At 51.0% G+C, this 14,771-nt stretch overlaps 1 protein-coding gene across 1 annotated transcript in view; it reads left to right on the forward strand.

The window, feature by feature from the left end:
* Positions 1-9,961: 9,961 nt before the first annotated feature.
* Positions 9,962-14,771, forward strand: part of Cspg4 (chondroitin sulfate proteoglycan 4) — a 35,099-nt gene continuing 30,289 nt past the window's right edge. Inside the window, exon 1 of the mRNA XM_051197526.1 lies at positions 9,962-10,197. Within this exon, the coding sequence (XP_051053483.1) occupies positions 10,110-10,197 (88 nt within the window). The 5' untranslated portion in view covers positions 9,962-10,109. The remainder of the gene's footprint in view (positions 10,198-14,771) is intronic.

Consider the following 14,771-nt stretch of genomic DNA (forward strand, 5'->3'; position numbering starts at 1 on the left):
GGGGTTGGGGGAAGTGGGAGGATGAGAGGGAGAGGGAACTAGGATCGATATGTAAAATAAGAAAAAAGAAAAAAAGCTTGGCTTACAGCTTAGGCTTGTCTCACTGGCTCTGATAGCTTAAATTAACCCATTTCTATTCATCTATGTGTTGCCACATGACTCATGGCTTTTATCAGTCCTCCTGCATGCCATGTTCCCTCTCCCTCTGGCTGGTGAGTATGCCTTTCTTCCTCCCAAAGCTTTCTGTCCCCAGAAGTCCTGCCTAGCTAATGTTCACTCAGCTCTTTATTAAGCCAATCCTCTGGGGGACCACATCCCAATGCTACCTGCTCATTGCACCCTGTGAGCACTCCAGGCAGCCCCTTCCCCTGCCTGGTGGGATTCTCCAAGTGCTTCCCTCCCAGGAGTCTGTTTTACTCCTGTCACATGTTCTTGGACCCATAGCTTTCTTGAGGAAATGGATTCCCCTACCTTCAGCTGGCCTGGGCTGCCCTCTTCTGCTCCAGGCACTCACTCGCTCCCCACCTCTGATGGAGTCTGGCCCTCCCAGCTGCTAGTTCTTCCACTCATGGCCCCTCCTTGAATCTTAGAGTCCCCTCTTTGTCACATGGGTTCCAGTGTTCAGAAGTAACTCTCCTCAACTTCTCAGTGCCACCTGACCCTCACTTGCAGCCTGGCGGCCCTGGTTCGTGACTGCTGCTGCCCTTCTAACTCCTGCCATGACCCTGGTAACTCTGGCCCACCTAGGACCCACTCCCCAACCAAGCCTGGTCATCCTCATCTACTGCCGTCTCCCTCTGGACACCAGCCTTCCATTTCCCACGCCCTAGCAGTCTCTTATAAGACACCTGACTGCTGAATCTGTACCTCCTCCTCACCCTCAGGCCCTTCCTGCCTTCAGAGCTCTCAACTTTGGATTTGGCAACCTCAATAAGCCTCACCTCTGGGCAGCTTGCTCCCCTGTCCCTAGACATTGTCCCAGCATGTCTTCCTCCTGTCTACATGACTAGGTCTCCATGCAGTTCCTTCTTACCTACACCAAACAAAAACAGGTCATGAAGCCAGGCTGCAGCTTCAACCCTGTCTGCCAAGCCTATCTACTTCCACTTCCCACTGGGAGCTAGGGCTGCTCTCCTCAGATTTCCACATGGCACCTCTGATAACCAAGGTCCTTCCTGCGCTTCTGGGGGCAGGACAGAAGGACGGTGGTCAAAAGCACTTGCAGTTCTCCCAGAGGACTGGGGTTCGGTTCCCAGAACCCATATCAATCACCTGTAACTGCAGTTCTAGAGGATTCTATACTTCTGCCCTCTAGGGCCCTATATGCATGTGGTACACATAAAATAAAGAAGTTTTGTTTGTTTGTGTGTGTGTGTGTGTGTGTGTGTGTGTGTGTTTTCAAGACAGGTTTCTCTGTGTAGCTTTGGAGGCTATCCTGGAACTAGCTCTGTAGACCAGGCTGGCCTCGAACTCACAAAGATGAGCCTGCCTCTGCCTCCTGAGTGCTGGGATTAAAGGCGTGGGCCACCGATGCCAGGCCAAAGAAGTATTTTGAAAAATAAAAAACAACCCTGCCCTTGAACCCATATATGTCTGTGTACCCACCTGTCCCTCACCGCCAATTCCCAGACACATTTACTCAAAGGGTGTTTTCTCTTGTGGTGGCCAGTCTTACCTCTCTTTCCTTCTTGACTCACTGGAAGCTGGCTTTAGGCCTACTGCTCCACCCAAGCTAGGCTGGACTAGATGCCCGCAGACCTGCACACAGCCACTGCATGTAGTGGGCTCTTAACATCATCTTCTGGTTTGGCCTCTTGGTGGCACTAGCCAACTAGACTGACTACTCCAGGGAGTTCTCCTGGTTTTCCTCTCTGGTTTTGGCTGGCCCTTTACGGGCTTTCTTCTGGCTCTTCTTCCTCACACTGACCTTTCAGTATTGGCAAATGTTTATTAGTCACAAAATGGAAAATAAGTTTATTTGGGAGCAGTCTTGAAGGCTCTCCCTCATTCGGGTCGTACATGTGAAGCTAGCTCAGTGGGCAGCATGCTTCCTGTGCCACCGTCAAGATCTGAGTTCACCCTCAAAGGATCCACATAAAAAGCTGCAAGGGGAGGTATACACTTATAACTCAGCATGGGGGCATGGGGGGGGGGGTGTCTGGCCATTCAGCTTACCTGACCAGTGAGTTCAGGTGCAGTGAGAAACTCTGCCTCAAAAAAAGGAGCTAGGGAGCAATCCAGAAAGACACCCAATGGTGGTTGACCTCTGGCTTGGTGTACATACATATCCCTCACTCACAAAAGCTGTTTATTTATTACTATTAATTATTATTATTTATATTGTGCATTGTATGGCTATGTGCATGCCACAGTTCATGAATAGAGATGAGGACGATTTTTGGGAGCCAGTTCTCTCCAATCCAGAGATTGAACTCAGGTCATTAAGTTAGTGAGCTCTTTTACACACAATTGGGGGGGGGTGATTTATAGGTCTCACCATGTACCCTAGGCTGTCCTGGAACTTGTTATGTAGACCAGGCTGTCTTCAAACTCAAAGAGAATACCTGCCTCTGCCTCCCCAGCACTAGGTCAAAAGCCATGCACCACCAGACCTCATTTCCCAATTTTTTAAAAAATCAAAACCAAAACAAAATAAAACAAAAATAAAAGAAAACCCCACCAGTGGAGATGCTGGTGCCTCCTGGTAGGGTGACACAAAGACGCCACAGCATCAATCTATCATGTTTCACAAAGATGCAAAATCTGAGTCAAACACAAGAATACCAGAGAAGTCAGGATTCAGCCACAAGATAACTAGCCTGGAGTCACAATACATACATACATACATACATACATACATACATACATACATAAAATAAAAAAGCCAGTATCACAGAAAATAAAGAAATCCTGAACTGTGCCAGATTTATAAAAGGAAGGAAGGAAGGGAGGGAGGGAGGAAGGAAGGAAGGAAGGGAGGGAGGGAGGAAGGGAGGGAGGAAAGAAGGGAGGGAGGAAGGAAGGGAGGGAGGAAGGAAGGGAGGGAGGAAGGAAGGGAGGAAGGAAAGGAGGGAGGAAGGAAGGAAGGGAGGGAGGGAGGAAGGGAGGGAGGAAGGGAGGGAGGAAGGAAGGGAGGGAGGAAGGGAGGGAGGGAGGAAGGAAGGAAGGAAGGGAGGAAGGAAGGAAGGGAGGGAGGAAGGAAGGAAGGGAGGAAGGAAGGGAGGGAGGGAGGGAGGGAGGGAGGAAGCTAGACAGCTAATACAACATGAAGAGTGGGGCAAGAGATGTGGTTATGAAAATTAGCCAAAGCAGAAATAACACTACGGCTTATTTCAAAGTGTAACCATGTTTATTTTCTGTTGGATCATTGCACTCCTAAAAGGGAAGGTCTTTGTTCCTAGAAAACACATACTGACTTGTTTAAAGGAAAAGTACTAAGTGTCGTGGCATCTGCCTTTAGTCCACCATTCAGGAGGCAGAGGCAGGCAGATCTCCATGAATTTGACCAGATTGGTGTGCACTTGTGTGGAAAATAGACCAATGTAGACTGCTGTAGAGTTCCAACATAATCATGGCTGCATAGAGACACTGTCTCAAAAATAAAACAAACAAAAATGTTGTAAAGTATTAACACTTAGGAAATCTAAACAAATTAAAGTGTAAAGAGTATGTGAGAACTATTTGTAATAATGTTGTCTAAAACTAAGTGTAATAAAAAAAATCTAAAGAAAAGATTATCAGACTGGGGAGATGCCTTAGTGGGTAAAGCACTTGCCATGAAGATGTACAACAATTAAAGAAGACCACTGATGTTGATCTCTGGCCTCAACATGCATGTGCACAGATGTACACACACACACACACACACACACACACACTCACATATGCACTCACATGGACACATGAATACACACCACATATATAGACACTGAAAGAAAAATAAATATCTTGAGGGGCTGAAGGTGCAGTTCAGGTAGGACATATGCCCAGCTGTGTGAGGCCTGAGTTCGATCCTCAGCAGAGGGGATGGAGGAGGGAATGGAGAAAGGGGATGGAGGGGGAGATGGACTAGGGGATAGAGGGAAGCTGAGTAAGTGAATTCTTTGGCCCACTGGTTGATCAGAAGAAAGCTACTCTGCCAGCCAACAGGAGTAGAGCACCCTTACTGAGTGCAGATGCAGGTCCATCTCACTCACTGGCCTACCTTTGACAGGCTTCTGTGCAGTATTACACCCATTCTCTAGTGTCACAAAATGCAAAGAGCTTACCACAGAAATCTGTCTCACACAGGGCCTGGGTTTAGGAATTTGGGAGAGATCTGGCTGGAGATTCTGGTTCTAGAGCTCTTGGGAGGGGACAGTCAAGCTAGCAATAGTGCCTGCAGTCATCAGAAAGTATATTTGGAGAGTTGGCAGATCCATACCCAAAGATGGTTTGTTCTCGCAGCAGGTGAGTTGGTGCTGGCTATTAGTGAAAGGTTTCAGCTCCAGCCCACATGGGCCTTCCACAGGACACTTACTGTCCTTATTCATGGAATGGCCACTCACAGGGAGTGACCAAAAGGAGCAAAGCAGAAACCACGATGCCACTGTGGCCTTGCCTTGGAGGTTGCACACCATCCTTTCTGCTCTTTCTTCTTATGTGCACAGGCCAGCTCTAGTCATCCAGCGCCAGGACTGCACCAGAATGTAAATGCCAGCAGATGGGGGCAGATGGGGACTCCTGAGACCATCTTAGATATTGTGAAGTTGTGTATGTGTGTGTTGCATACATATATGTGCAAGTGTGTTTGCCTCTGCATGTGGAGGCCAGAAGTTAATGTGAGATGTCTTTCTCTATCACTTTCAAATTTATTCTTTTTAGAGATTTATTTAATTCTTAACCCTGTACACATGTTTGTCTTTGTGGATGTGTGCTATGTGCAAGGGAGTGCCCTAGACGCCAGAGGCATCAGATCCCTGGAGCTGGGGGTTCAGGCTGTTGTAAGTTGTCTGATGTGGGTACTGGGAATTGAACTCAGATCCTCTGGAAGAGTAAAGCACATTCTTACCCACTGAGCCATCTCTCCAGCCCTCTCTCCACCTCATTTATTTTTTGAGACAGTGTCTTTCACTGAATCCAGAGCTCACAGTTTTTGTTGTTGTTGTTGTTGTTTTTTGGGGGGGTTGTTTTGTTTTGTTTTGTTTTGTTTGGGTTTTTTGTTCAGAGCTCATAGTTTTAAGACAAACTGTCTAGCCAACAAACTCCCAAAAACTACCTATATCTACTTCCCCAATCTGGAACTACAGATTAGGTCAAGCTTAGCTTTTTACATTAGTGCTGGGGATATACACTCAGGTCTTCATACTTGCACTCAGCCACCTCCCCAGGCCCACCATTAGGTTTTTCACCGGGACAGATAGTCAATGGACCAGGAATGGCCACAGCCCAAGCTGTGCAGGCCTGTGTAGAGTGCATACTCCTCACACTGCTGACAGGCTGATAGGAGCCTCACCAGGTTGCTCCAGCTCCCTCTCCGAAAGGAATCCTGAGAGGCATGAACAAATAGTGACACCCTGGCAAAACCTCCAGGCACTGCCCTTCAGTTTACAAAGCCTGGGGGTCTCGGTTAGAAACCCTCAGTCCAGTATCGTGGTGACTCTGTGGCTCTATACAGATGAGGGAAAAGCACAGATAGGTGACATGACTCATCCGAGGCGTACAGAAGAGGTTTGGCAAGACCCAACTCCTGGCTCCTCACCCCACATTCTTTCCATTGCCCTTCCCTGGGCTGACAGCTCAGACCCACATCTGAAGCCCATTGCAAGCCTTGGTCCCAGGCCCAAGCAGGTATTTCTCCTCCTTCCAAGAAACCTAGCAGAACCCCTCAAAGATGGCCCTGAGTACACTCACAGATTTTTCACCTAGCTGGGGGCCCATTCAGCCCCCCATCCCAGAGGCACAGCAAGGGTTAACAGCATGAACTAATATTTAGAAATAGCACATCCCAGAGGGAGTCAGCTGTGGCCAGCTGGTCACAGCCACTGAAGCCACAAGCCTTTGTGGACATGGTATGGCAGGGGAGAGCCTGCTCTGAGGAACCTGAGAGGCCCTGAAAGGGTAGGCCACCCCTACCCCACCCTATGGCCCCAGTATGGCACAGGCGTGGCCCAGAGCCCACCCGGGGTTGGACAGGCAAAGCTCCCCACAGGCCTCCCATCCACAGCCTTGCTCCCAAAACAGCAAAGACAACTTTTCAGCTTCTGAATTGTGTAATTGTTGGGACTAGCTGCTCCTGCCCACTGGAGTCTGGCTGCTTTCAGTTGGAGGAGCCCCACTGGCTCCTGGGCCAGAAGCCAGAGCAAGACCACTCCTAACAGAGGTTTAGCCTCAGGCCCTGCAGAGGAGTTCCTGATGACGAAACTATAGAGCCAAGCAACCAATGCCTAAAGCCCATGTCCCCTTGCACAGGGTAGTCGGCATTCTGTGTCCTCCATGGCAGAAGGCCAGTTCCCTAAGGGCAGGGCCCGAGCAGTGGAAGCACAGTGCTGCTCAGACACCACCCCTTTGAGGGCTCAAGCACATGCCATTTACCAGCAGGCTGGCTTTGGCCACAGGCTCCTTGCAAGGGTGGAGCCAGTTGGTCAGGGTGCAAAACACCCAGGCTGAGGGCAGGGTGGGGCTGCAGCCACTGCCAGTGCCAGCATGCTCAGTCCTAGATGCACTGTGGATAAGGGGACAATGAAGGTGACCAGAAGAGTCTGGCCAGCTGACAGGGCTAAACTCTGGCAGGGAAGTAGAAGTCGTTGGGTGTCTGTTGGCTCATTCCCCCAGAGTTCTTGGGGAAAGGGAGACAGTATACTACAGGCTATTGAAACGTCAGAGAATTTGTAACCCTCTGACTTATATCATAGGTGGGAACATTCTGGGTCTCTTCTTTCCTTGTCTCCCAGGTGTCCTGTCCTGTGGAGAGGTGTCAGTCTAGGGGGTGGGAAAAGCACTGAGTTAAAACCCCCTGGTCTGGTCTAGCTAGAGAGAAGAGTCCATGGAGTCTACACAGAAAGGTCAATGTCAGGGGAAGAGGGCAGTCTGGGCTTCCTGAGGTGGGCAAGAAGTGGCCACGGTGGTAGGAGCAAAAGGAACTGCCTGTGATTTTCTCCTCAGCCCAACTCCAGAAAAGTCATGGCAAAGGTTAGCAAGCAGAACCGAGGCAAGAGTCAACCCTGAGCGTGCCAGGGAGGTTTAAGTCAGCTCTGCTCTGGATAGGCATGGAGGAGCTGGCTCTACCCCATCCAGTAGCCCTGATCTGAGTCAATGGGAGATGATCAGTCCTTCTAAAGCTACATGGAACTTCAATTCTCATGCCATTGCTCAGCTTCAGTCCAGGGCTCAAGTCTCACACTACAGACAAACAGAGGCCAAGCCAGTGTGCCCAGAGCCCCACTGACCCTTCAGCGAAGTCAAGAGCCTCAGTTTTCTCTTTCAGCTGAGGAAAATCGTTTCCAAAGGTGACAAGATTTCAGTGAATGATTCTTATTCTTAATCTCTTCCCCCCCCCCAGGAACTAACTTTGCAAATGACCTTGATTGAGTTTCTGATTCTCCTGCCTCTACCTCCTGAGTGTTAGGATTAAAGGCTTTTGTATATGTTTATGTGAACATATAACATGTATGCACAGAGGCTAGAAGAAGGTATCAGGGCCCCTGGAGCTGGACCTATAGTTAATTGTGAGCCATTCAATGTGAGCACTGGGAACCAAACTCAGGTCCTCTGCAAGAGTAATAAGCACTCTTCATTGCTGAGCCATCTCTTCAGCCCATGCCCAGTTTTTGTGCAGTATTGCAGAGCAAAGTCAGGGCTTTTATATCTGGGCAGGAACTCTACCAGCTGAGCTATATTCCCCTCCCCACCATCCCAACACTAAAGATTGGATCCAGGGCCTTGTGTATACTAAGCAAGCATTCTACCGCCTAGTTATTCCCCTGGTGAACCTCTTACAAACTCAGAACCCCCAGCAGAGGTGCACAAGCTGGGTCATGAATGTAATGCCGCTTGCATTCTTCTTCTTGGCCCCACCAGCAACAAAGCTGGGGAAGGCTCTGAGCTCATCCCGTCTTAAATCTCAGCTGTGGGAAGGGCAGCAGCTACTTGTCTGGAAGTTCCCCAGACAGACAAATGACTTGTGGTGGTGGGCAAGTAAATCTGTGGGTAGAGGCCAAACAAGGTGGGATAAGATGGGTGGCATGGGACTGGTGTGTATCTCCACTCTAGCTTCTAATTCATAAAAAGACAAACACTTCCTCTCCCTTTCATTCTTAAAAAGAAAACTCTTTTATCCCAACATTCCCAGAAGCCTCCCCTCCCCAACCCTGGATCCTTATTTGGATAGTAATTGGCCCTTAATGAGGACCAAGTGTCTTGCTGAATCAGAAGAAGGAAAACAAGCCATGAACTCAATGTTTCAGTTACCTAGGCTGCCTGGATAGTTCTTAGGTTTGCCAGGATAGTTTTTAAGTTTGTCAAAGTCCCTATAGAATAGCAACAAACGGTGTCTCCGTCAACTTTAATGGGTATTTATTGAACACCTATTATGCAACTAACTGCCTCTGAACTAACTTCAACTGTGTTGAAGATCACAGATGACACTCCATCAAGAGAGGGGGTATGAGTAAGTTGTATACAAACTGTGAAGTGCTGGAATGTATAGAATGAAAAGAGGATAAACGACAAATATACGCTGAACACTTACCGTATGCCAGCCCCTGGGATAAGCATTTGAAACATATTAAAACACTTAGCCCTTATAAATTCAAGCTTGTCCATGAGGAACTGAAACCCAGGAGAAGAACCTAGTTAAAGGTCATACAGTCAAGTAAGAGGACTGGGATCAAGAACACCATCAGACCAGGCATGACAGGAAGACCACCAAGCTTAGGCTCAAAGATTTGGCTCCCCCTTGTCTGGATCACCTTACTCGAGTCCTTTAATCTCTCTCAGCCTCAGATTCTCCATCCAAATGGGGCTCAGTTCTGTCAAAAGTTATGAAATACACTGATGATGTGACTGTTGCTTGGGGGCAAGGATTGGGAAGAGAGTACATAGTGGAGCACGGGCTGCAGCAGGGAGCCAAGTGGAGGGATATGTGTGGGAGAGGACAGGTACAGGGGTGCTCCATCCATCCACTGGAGGGACCCAGGCCAGGTCCCATTGCAGCTAGAGTTGGCTGAACACAGGCACTGGGAAAGGCAACAGTAACTCTGTTTTTTCCAGCTCCTGGTTAGGACTAGGCAGGCGACTAGGCAGGCGTTTGCCTGGGAAGGAGCCAGGAGGAGAAGGCCCCAGCCTGAAGCTGTTAGGTAGGAGCTAAATCCAGGGCCAGATTTCCAGGAGGCAGTGGGGCAAGGGAGAACACCAAGATTCTCAAGGCCTGGGTTCCTTGGGAGGGGGGGGGGGATGGCCAGGCACCTACTTTTGACCCTGGACTCTGAGCTGGGCTCCTCCTACACACAATGAGGGGAAGGCTGTTCAGTCCTCACCTTGAGAGTTGTTTTGAAGCATGTTATCACAGGACAGAGCGGCAATGTGAGGTCGAGACCTCTAGTCTTTACTGGCATAGAAAATACAGTCTGTGAAAAGAGGAGGTCAAGCCCAGAGCCCTGTCTAACGGTCTGCTCCAATGGAGTCCTCAGAGACCTGCGACCATGGGGACACCTAAACCCCTCACAAGGGCAGAAGAGGGCTGGCAGCTCACACTTCCCTTTCCCATTCTCAAGGAATCCTAAACCACGGTATTCTGAAGATCTAAAGTCTCAGAGACTTTGTCCCAAATCCTTAAAATGGGGCATGGGTCCCTCTTGGTAGTAAAGATCCTTCAGCCCTGACCAGGAGCAGGAGCCCAGAACGGCCCCTTTAAGAAAGTTGGGGGTGGGAGCAGACAGAGGGAGCCCCCGCCCGAAATCCAAGCGCGGGTCGGCGCCTGCCCCGCCCCCGGAGTTAAGTACCGGACAGCCCTTGCGTCCTAACCCGTGCAGGAGCCCTGCTCCCTCGACGTAGGACTTGAGACTTCTGCTGTCCAGACTCGGCACGCTCTGTTCCCTCGCCTTACAAGTCCAGACGCCCAGCCGGCCACGATGCTTCTCGGCCCGAGACACCCGCTGTCAGCTCTAGCCCTGGCCCTGGCTCTTACCTTGACCCTGTTGATTACATCTGCATCTCCTGGTGAGTGAGGGGCTGAGACCCTGACCCAGCCTAGGGGATCTATGTGGGGACTGCACTCACAGGCCAGGATCAAGAGCCCAAGGGCCTGTACTTCTTGCCCAAGTTGAGGGTCCTGGAGGAAAGCTCTGGTCTCTGTTTATGTGGACAAGGCAATCCCAGGTTGTCTAGCTTTCTTGACCCCAGTCAGACCCCCCAGAAAGGGGCCCCTGGAGTCAGATTGCCAAGGGCGTGGCTCTGCCCACCCAGACTGTGCTACTCAGGCCACCTCAGTGCTATCCAGTCTCTTTCAGACAGATTGGGGTGACGACAGCCATACTTAAAGGACACCCAGTGGCAGTAATAAGTGGGCATCTTGGACACAGATACTGAGTACTGTGAGGTGGGAAGCAGTGGGAAGCACAATGCCCCACCCTGTGTACCCAGCACACCTCTGCCATGGTCTCCTCTAACTGCCTTCTGGCCTCTGTACCCTCTCACAGCTCTGCACGCTTCTTTCTTTTCCTTCAAAGGGGCTAGCTGGCTTCTGCCTCTATCTCCTCCACCCACCCTATGCCTTTTTTTTTTTTTTTTTTTTTTTTTTTTTTTTCATCACTGCTCTCGCTGAGAGGACCTGGTTGATGACAGATAGGACCACCCACTCTTCAGGTTCCAGAGGCAAGGCTGCTACCCCTCAGATATCTCAGCCCTGGGGCAACCTGTGCCACACCCCCTGTCCCTAGCTGTGGTGCCTGACCAGCAGAGGCTGAAGGAGCGTACCTTCTGAAAGGTGCCCATCGCTTCTGTCACAGTGCCAGGAATCTAAGCATTACAGTGTTCTTCCTTTCCTGGAGACAAGGGCTGGTTATGCCATAAGATCTGTAGCCCCAGGGCCCATCAGTCATTACTACCCATGTATGAATCAGGCCTTCAGCCTACATCTTTCAGGACCATTTCCAAGAGCAACTAAGAAGAGAGAAGGAACTTGAGTCTCCCTTCCAGGGGCCCAGACCACACCCTTCTCATCAGCATCAGATGGGGGAAACCAGATCTAAAGAAGGGGATCACAAGGCACCCAGAAGGGAAATGAGTCAGGAAAGGACCCCCTGCACTTCGGTGACTCACGTGTGGACCCAGGCTCTCCATCCCTGCTTCGAAGACTTCCTTTCCTAAGATCTCAGAGCCCCGGTGGTGAACGGGCCTGAGAAACGTGAAAAGAGCACCTGAGGTAGCTGGCAGTTCAGTTCATCCAGCCCCCCTTCCAGCCAAGAGGTGGCTCCCAGAAGCCCCTACCTACTCGGGCTTCAACTGAGAACAATTCTCAGATACTGTCTTAGCACTTACAACAGGAGACACAGCACCAGGGCTGTGCAGAGATGGGCAGGCTGAGTCAGGGTGTGGCAATGTGTGCCTGTAATGCCGGCATTAGGAGGCTGTGGGTTCAAGGCCAGCCTGGGCTGCAGAACGAATTCTATATCAATACCAGCTAGAGTGAGACTGTGCCTCAAAAACAAACAAGAAAGAAAAAAAGCAGAGAAAGGAGAGGAGAGGTGAAAGAGAAAGAGGGTGAAGACTGAGGGAGGAAACAGAGAGAACTCTGTTAATTTCAGGAGATAGAAAAGTGAAGTAAAATGCAAAGAGCAGTTTCTAATTGTGTATAGAAAGATCCATGGGGAGAAAGTGTGGAGGAAGTCAGAAGCAAGATAGGTGGGACCGAGGGCCCTCTGCCCTTGAGTCAAGGTCTGAAGGGTGGGAAGGGAGTCTGCACTTCTGCCTGCGGTCCTCAGCCTGGGCAAGAGCGGGAGGTGGGTGTAACAGCGTGTTGAAATAGAAAGAGCAGCAGCCTGACTGGAAGGCATATTTTGAGCACAGGACAGGAAGAGCCATTGGGCTGGGACACAGAAACCTTAAATGGCAAAATGCAACCCACAGCCTAGGCACCATTGGTGACAAGAAGCAGGTGCAGGTACAGGCAGGGGGCAGTGGGGGGCCGTGTTGCAGCAGTAAACCCACCCTGGATTTCAGGAAGGGCTTGAGCATGGAGAAGGGAAGGGACAGCTGATGTTCTCCCCTATACCAGAGCTTCGGCTAGCACACCCAACTCCTGTTACCCCAACACAGTCTAGGGGGTTATGTGAGGGCTGAACTCACAGCCCAGCATCTGGAGTCCGGGGGAGGGGTGGCTGGACTTCTTCTCTAGGCTGATTTCTGTTGCTGGGGTCTCCAGCGACCCCATATGGTCTGGCTTTCATGATCCAAACCCGTCCTGAGCTCTGCCTGAGGAAACCATCACTCCATCTCTTCTGGAGGCACTTGGGTCCTCTTGTCCCATCTGAGGCACACTCGGGTGGCTCTCCTGCACCTATCAGCATTCCAGAGTATCCAGGTCATGGGGCCTGGGGGGCAAGCTTTCTTGGCAACCTTCTGGGGCAACATCTCAACTGTACAGACAGAAGAAATGAACCCCCAGAGAGGAAGCAAAAGTCTAAGTAAGGCCTTTGCAGAACCCCCATGCCCAAGAAAAGCCCAGGGGGAGAAAGGGAGTCCACTCCTTCCTTCTGAGCTCTGTGGGAGGCCCTGGGCAGAAGAACAGAGCTCAGAGAGGCAAGGTGACAGTGATGCCTGAGGGACAGGCTAGGGACAAAGAAGGTGGCATTCAGTACCAGAAAGTTTGACTCTAATCTCAGAGTAGAGCACTGGGAACATTGACTCCCAGACCTTGTCCTGGCCTGGCCTCACTTGGGATATAAGGGACTGAGGTGGAACCTACAATGCATGCCTCCCAGAGAAGCTCTCAGGGTTATCTGGATGGATGAGGGTCAGAAGAGGTGGGGTATTTAAGACAGAGGGCTCCAGGGCCCCAGATACTGGAGAGAGAATCAGAGTAGATCCTGTTGGGCGTCAGTAGTATGGAGACAGATGAACCATGTGTGTGCACTGTGCCTGCTGCCCCGGATCTCTGAGGCAGGGCAGAGGCCAGGGCCTTAGCCCAGCCCACCCAGACTCTAGAAAAGCTGCCCCAGAACCAAACATAACTGAGCTCCCTCTCCCAGTGTCCACATGCCCAGGCAGGACAAGAAGAGCCTTTTAGCACTGCCTGCCTGAGGGGGGGCTGTGGGGGAGGGTGAGCCATGCCAGGTGGGCCAGGCTGCTGGTTGCTGGGACATGGAGGGGAGAGGGCCACGGGGAAGGGAAATGGCATGTGTGGAGCTCACGCAGGAAGTGTATAGGCTGCCTGGGAACTGGGCGTGCTGCCCAGGATGGGGTAGGGGAGGGGGACTTGGATATCCCTGACATCCATGCTTGCTTGTTCACTGGTGCACACAGATGGGGCACTCACATGAAGACCCACAGGCACAGGCCGTGGTCTGTGCTCTCACAGACCCTGACAGGCAGTCAGGGCCCGAGTAGCTAGCTGCTGCCTCATCTACAGCCCTCTACCCAACAGACCTGGGTTTTGGGTGGTGCCTTGGGGGACATGAAGTATGGGGGCAGAGCTACACCTCCTGGTCAGGACCAGGGGCAGATTAAACTAGGGGCCTGTGGCCTGGGGTTTAGGCCTGCTTTCTCTTTGGTTCTGTTTCTCCAACTCCCCCACAACTGCTGGCCATGTCCAGAGCCCCTGCAGCATGCCCTCTGCCCCAGCCTGTGTCAATTCTGCAAAGGCTTCTAGAGATAAAACTCTTGTTCTAAGTGCAGATGAAGTGGGTACAGCTGCACCATATCACCTTCTTTGCTGAATCTTGGAATTAACTGGATCAACACCAATAGTTAAGTGTTTAGCTCTTTCTAGGGCAAGGTTCCCTAGCTCTCTGGTCTCCAGGAAAGATCAAATCTCCTAACAGGGAGAGAGGGTCAAGCCAGTCCATCACTCAGTCTGATCATTTTCTATCAGAGCCAGCCATGGTGGGTGCTAGAGTACAAGGCAGGAAACAGTCCCATTTTATAGAGGAGGAAACTGGGCTCAGAAAGCAGTAAGGACTGACTTCCCCAATCACCCTAGACATGCTCATTCATCCCAACAGAGTGGGCCATCCCAGGTCAGGCCAGCAGAGTAGGGGCACCTACCAGTGACCTCAGTCCCCTACCCTCCAAGAAGAGAGATATCTCCTAGAGAAGCCCAGGTCCCTGTCCCCGCCCCTCCAGCAATTGTTCCCACCTTGCCAAGCCCTCCTAGCTCATAGCAAATCCCCCATTAAAAGCCTCTGCCTACTTCTAGCTAGGGCATCAAAGAAAGCCACACATTTGTCTCTGATATAGGTTATAGCCTGGGGCTGATGTCAAAGTGGCTTGGTGGTCTGGGTCACCCATGTTCTGAAAGTAATGTGGGTAGGTCTGGCCAAGAGCAGCGCCTGTCTTATTGACCAGTCCTTTTCGCCCAGGACCTACCCACGCCCGCCAGCTCCAAGCCTGTGGAGGGGCCAGCTCTGCCAACTCTGATGTGCATTACCCAGGCTGCCAGCCATGGCTCATGCTTTCTTAAATGTTTCAGTATGTCCCCATCCCCTCTGCCTCCACAGACCTAACAGCAGAAATCCTGACCCCAGAGCAGCCCCAGGTGGGTCACAACAGGGTTCAAAAGGTTGCTTGCCCTGGAG

This window comes from Phodopus roborovskii, unplaced genomic scaffold, assembly GCF_943737965.1.
Source record: "Phodopus roborovskii unplaced genomic scaffold, PHOROB, whole genome shotgun sequence".
Taxonomy (NCBI): domain Eukaryota; kingdom Metazoa; phylum Chordata; class Mammalia; order Rodentia; family Cricetidae; genus Phodopus; species Phodopus roborovskii.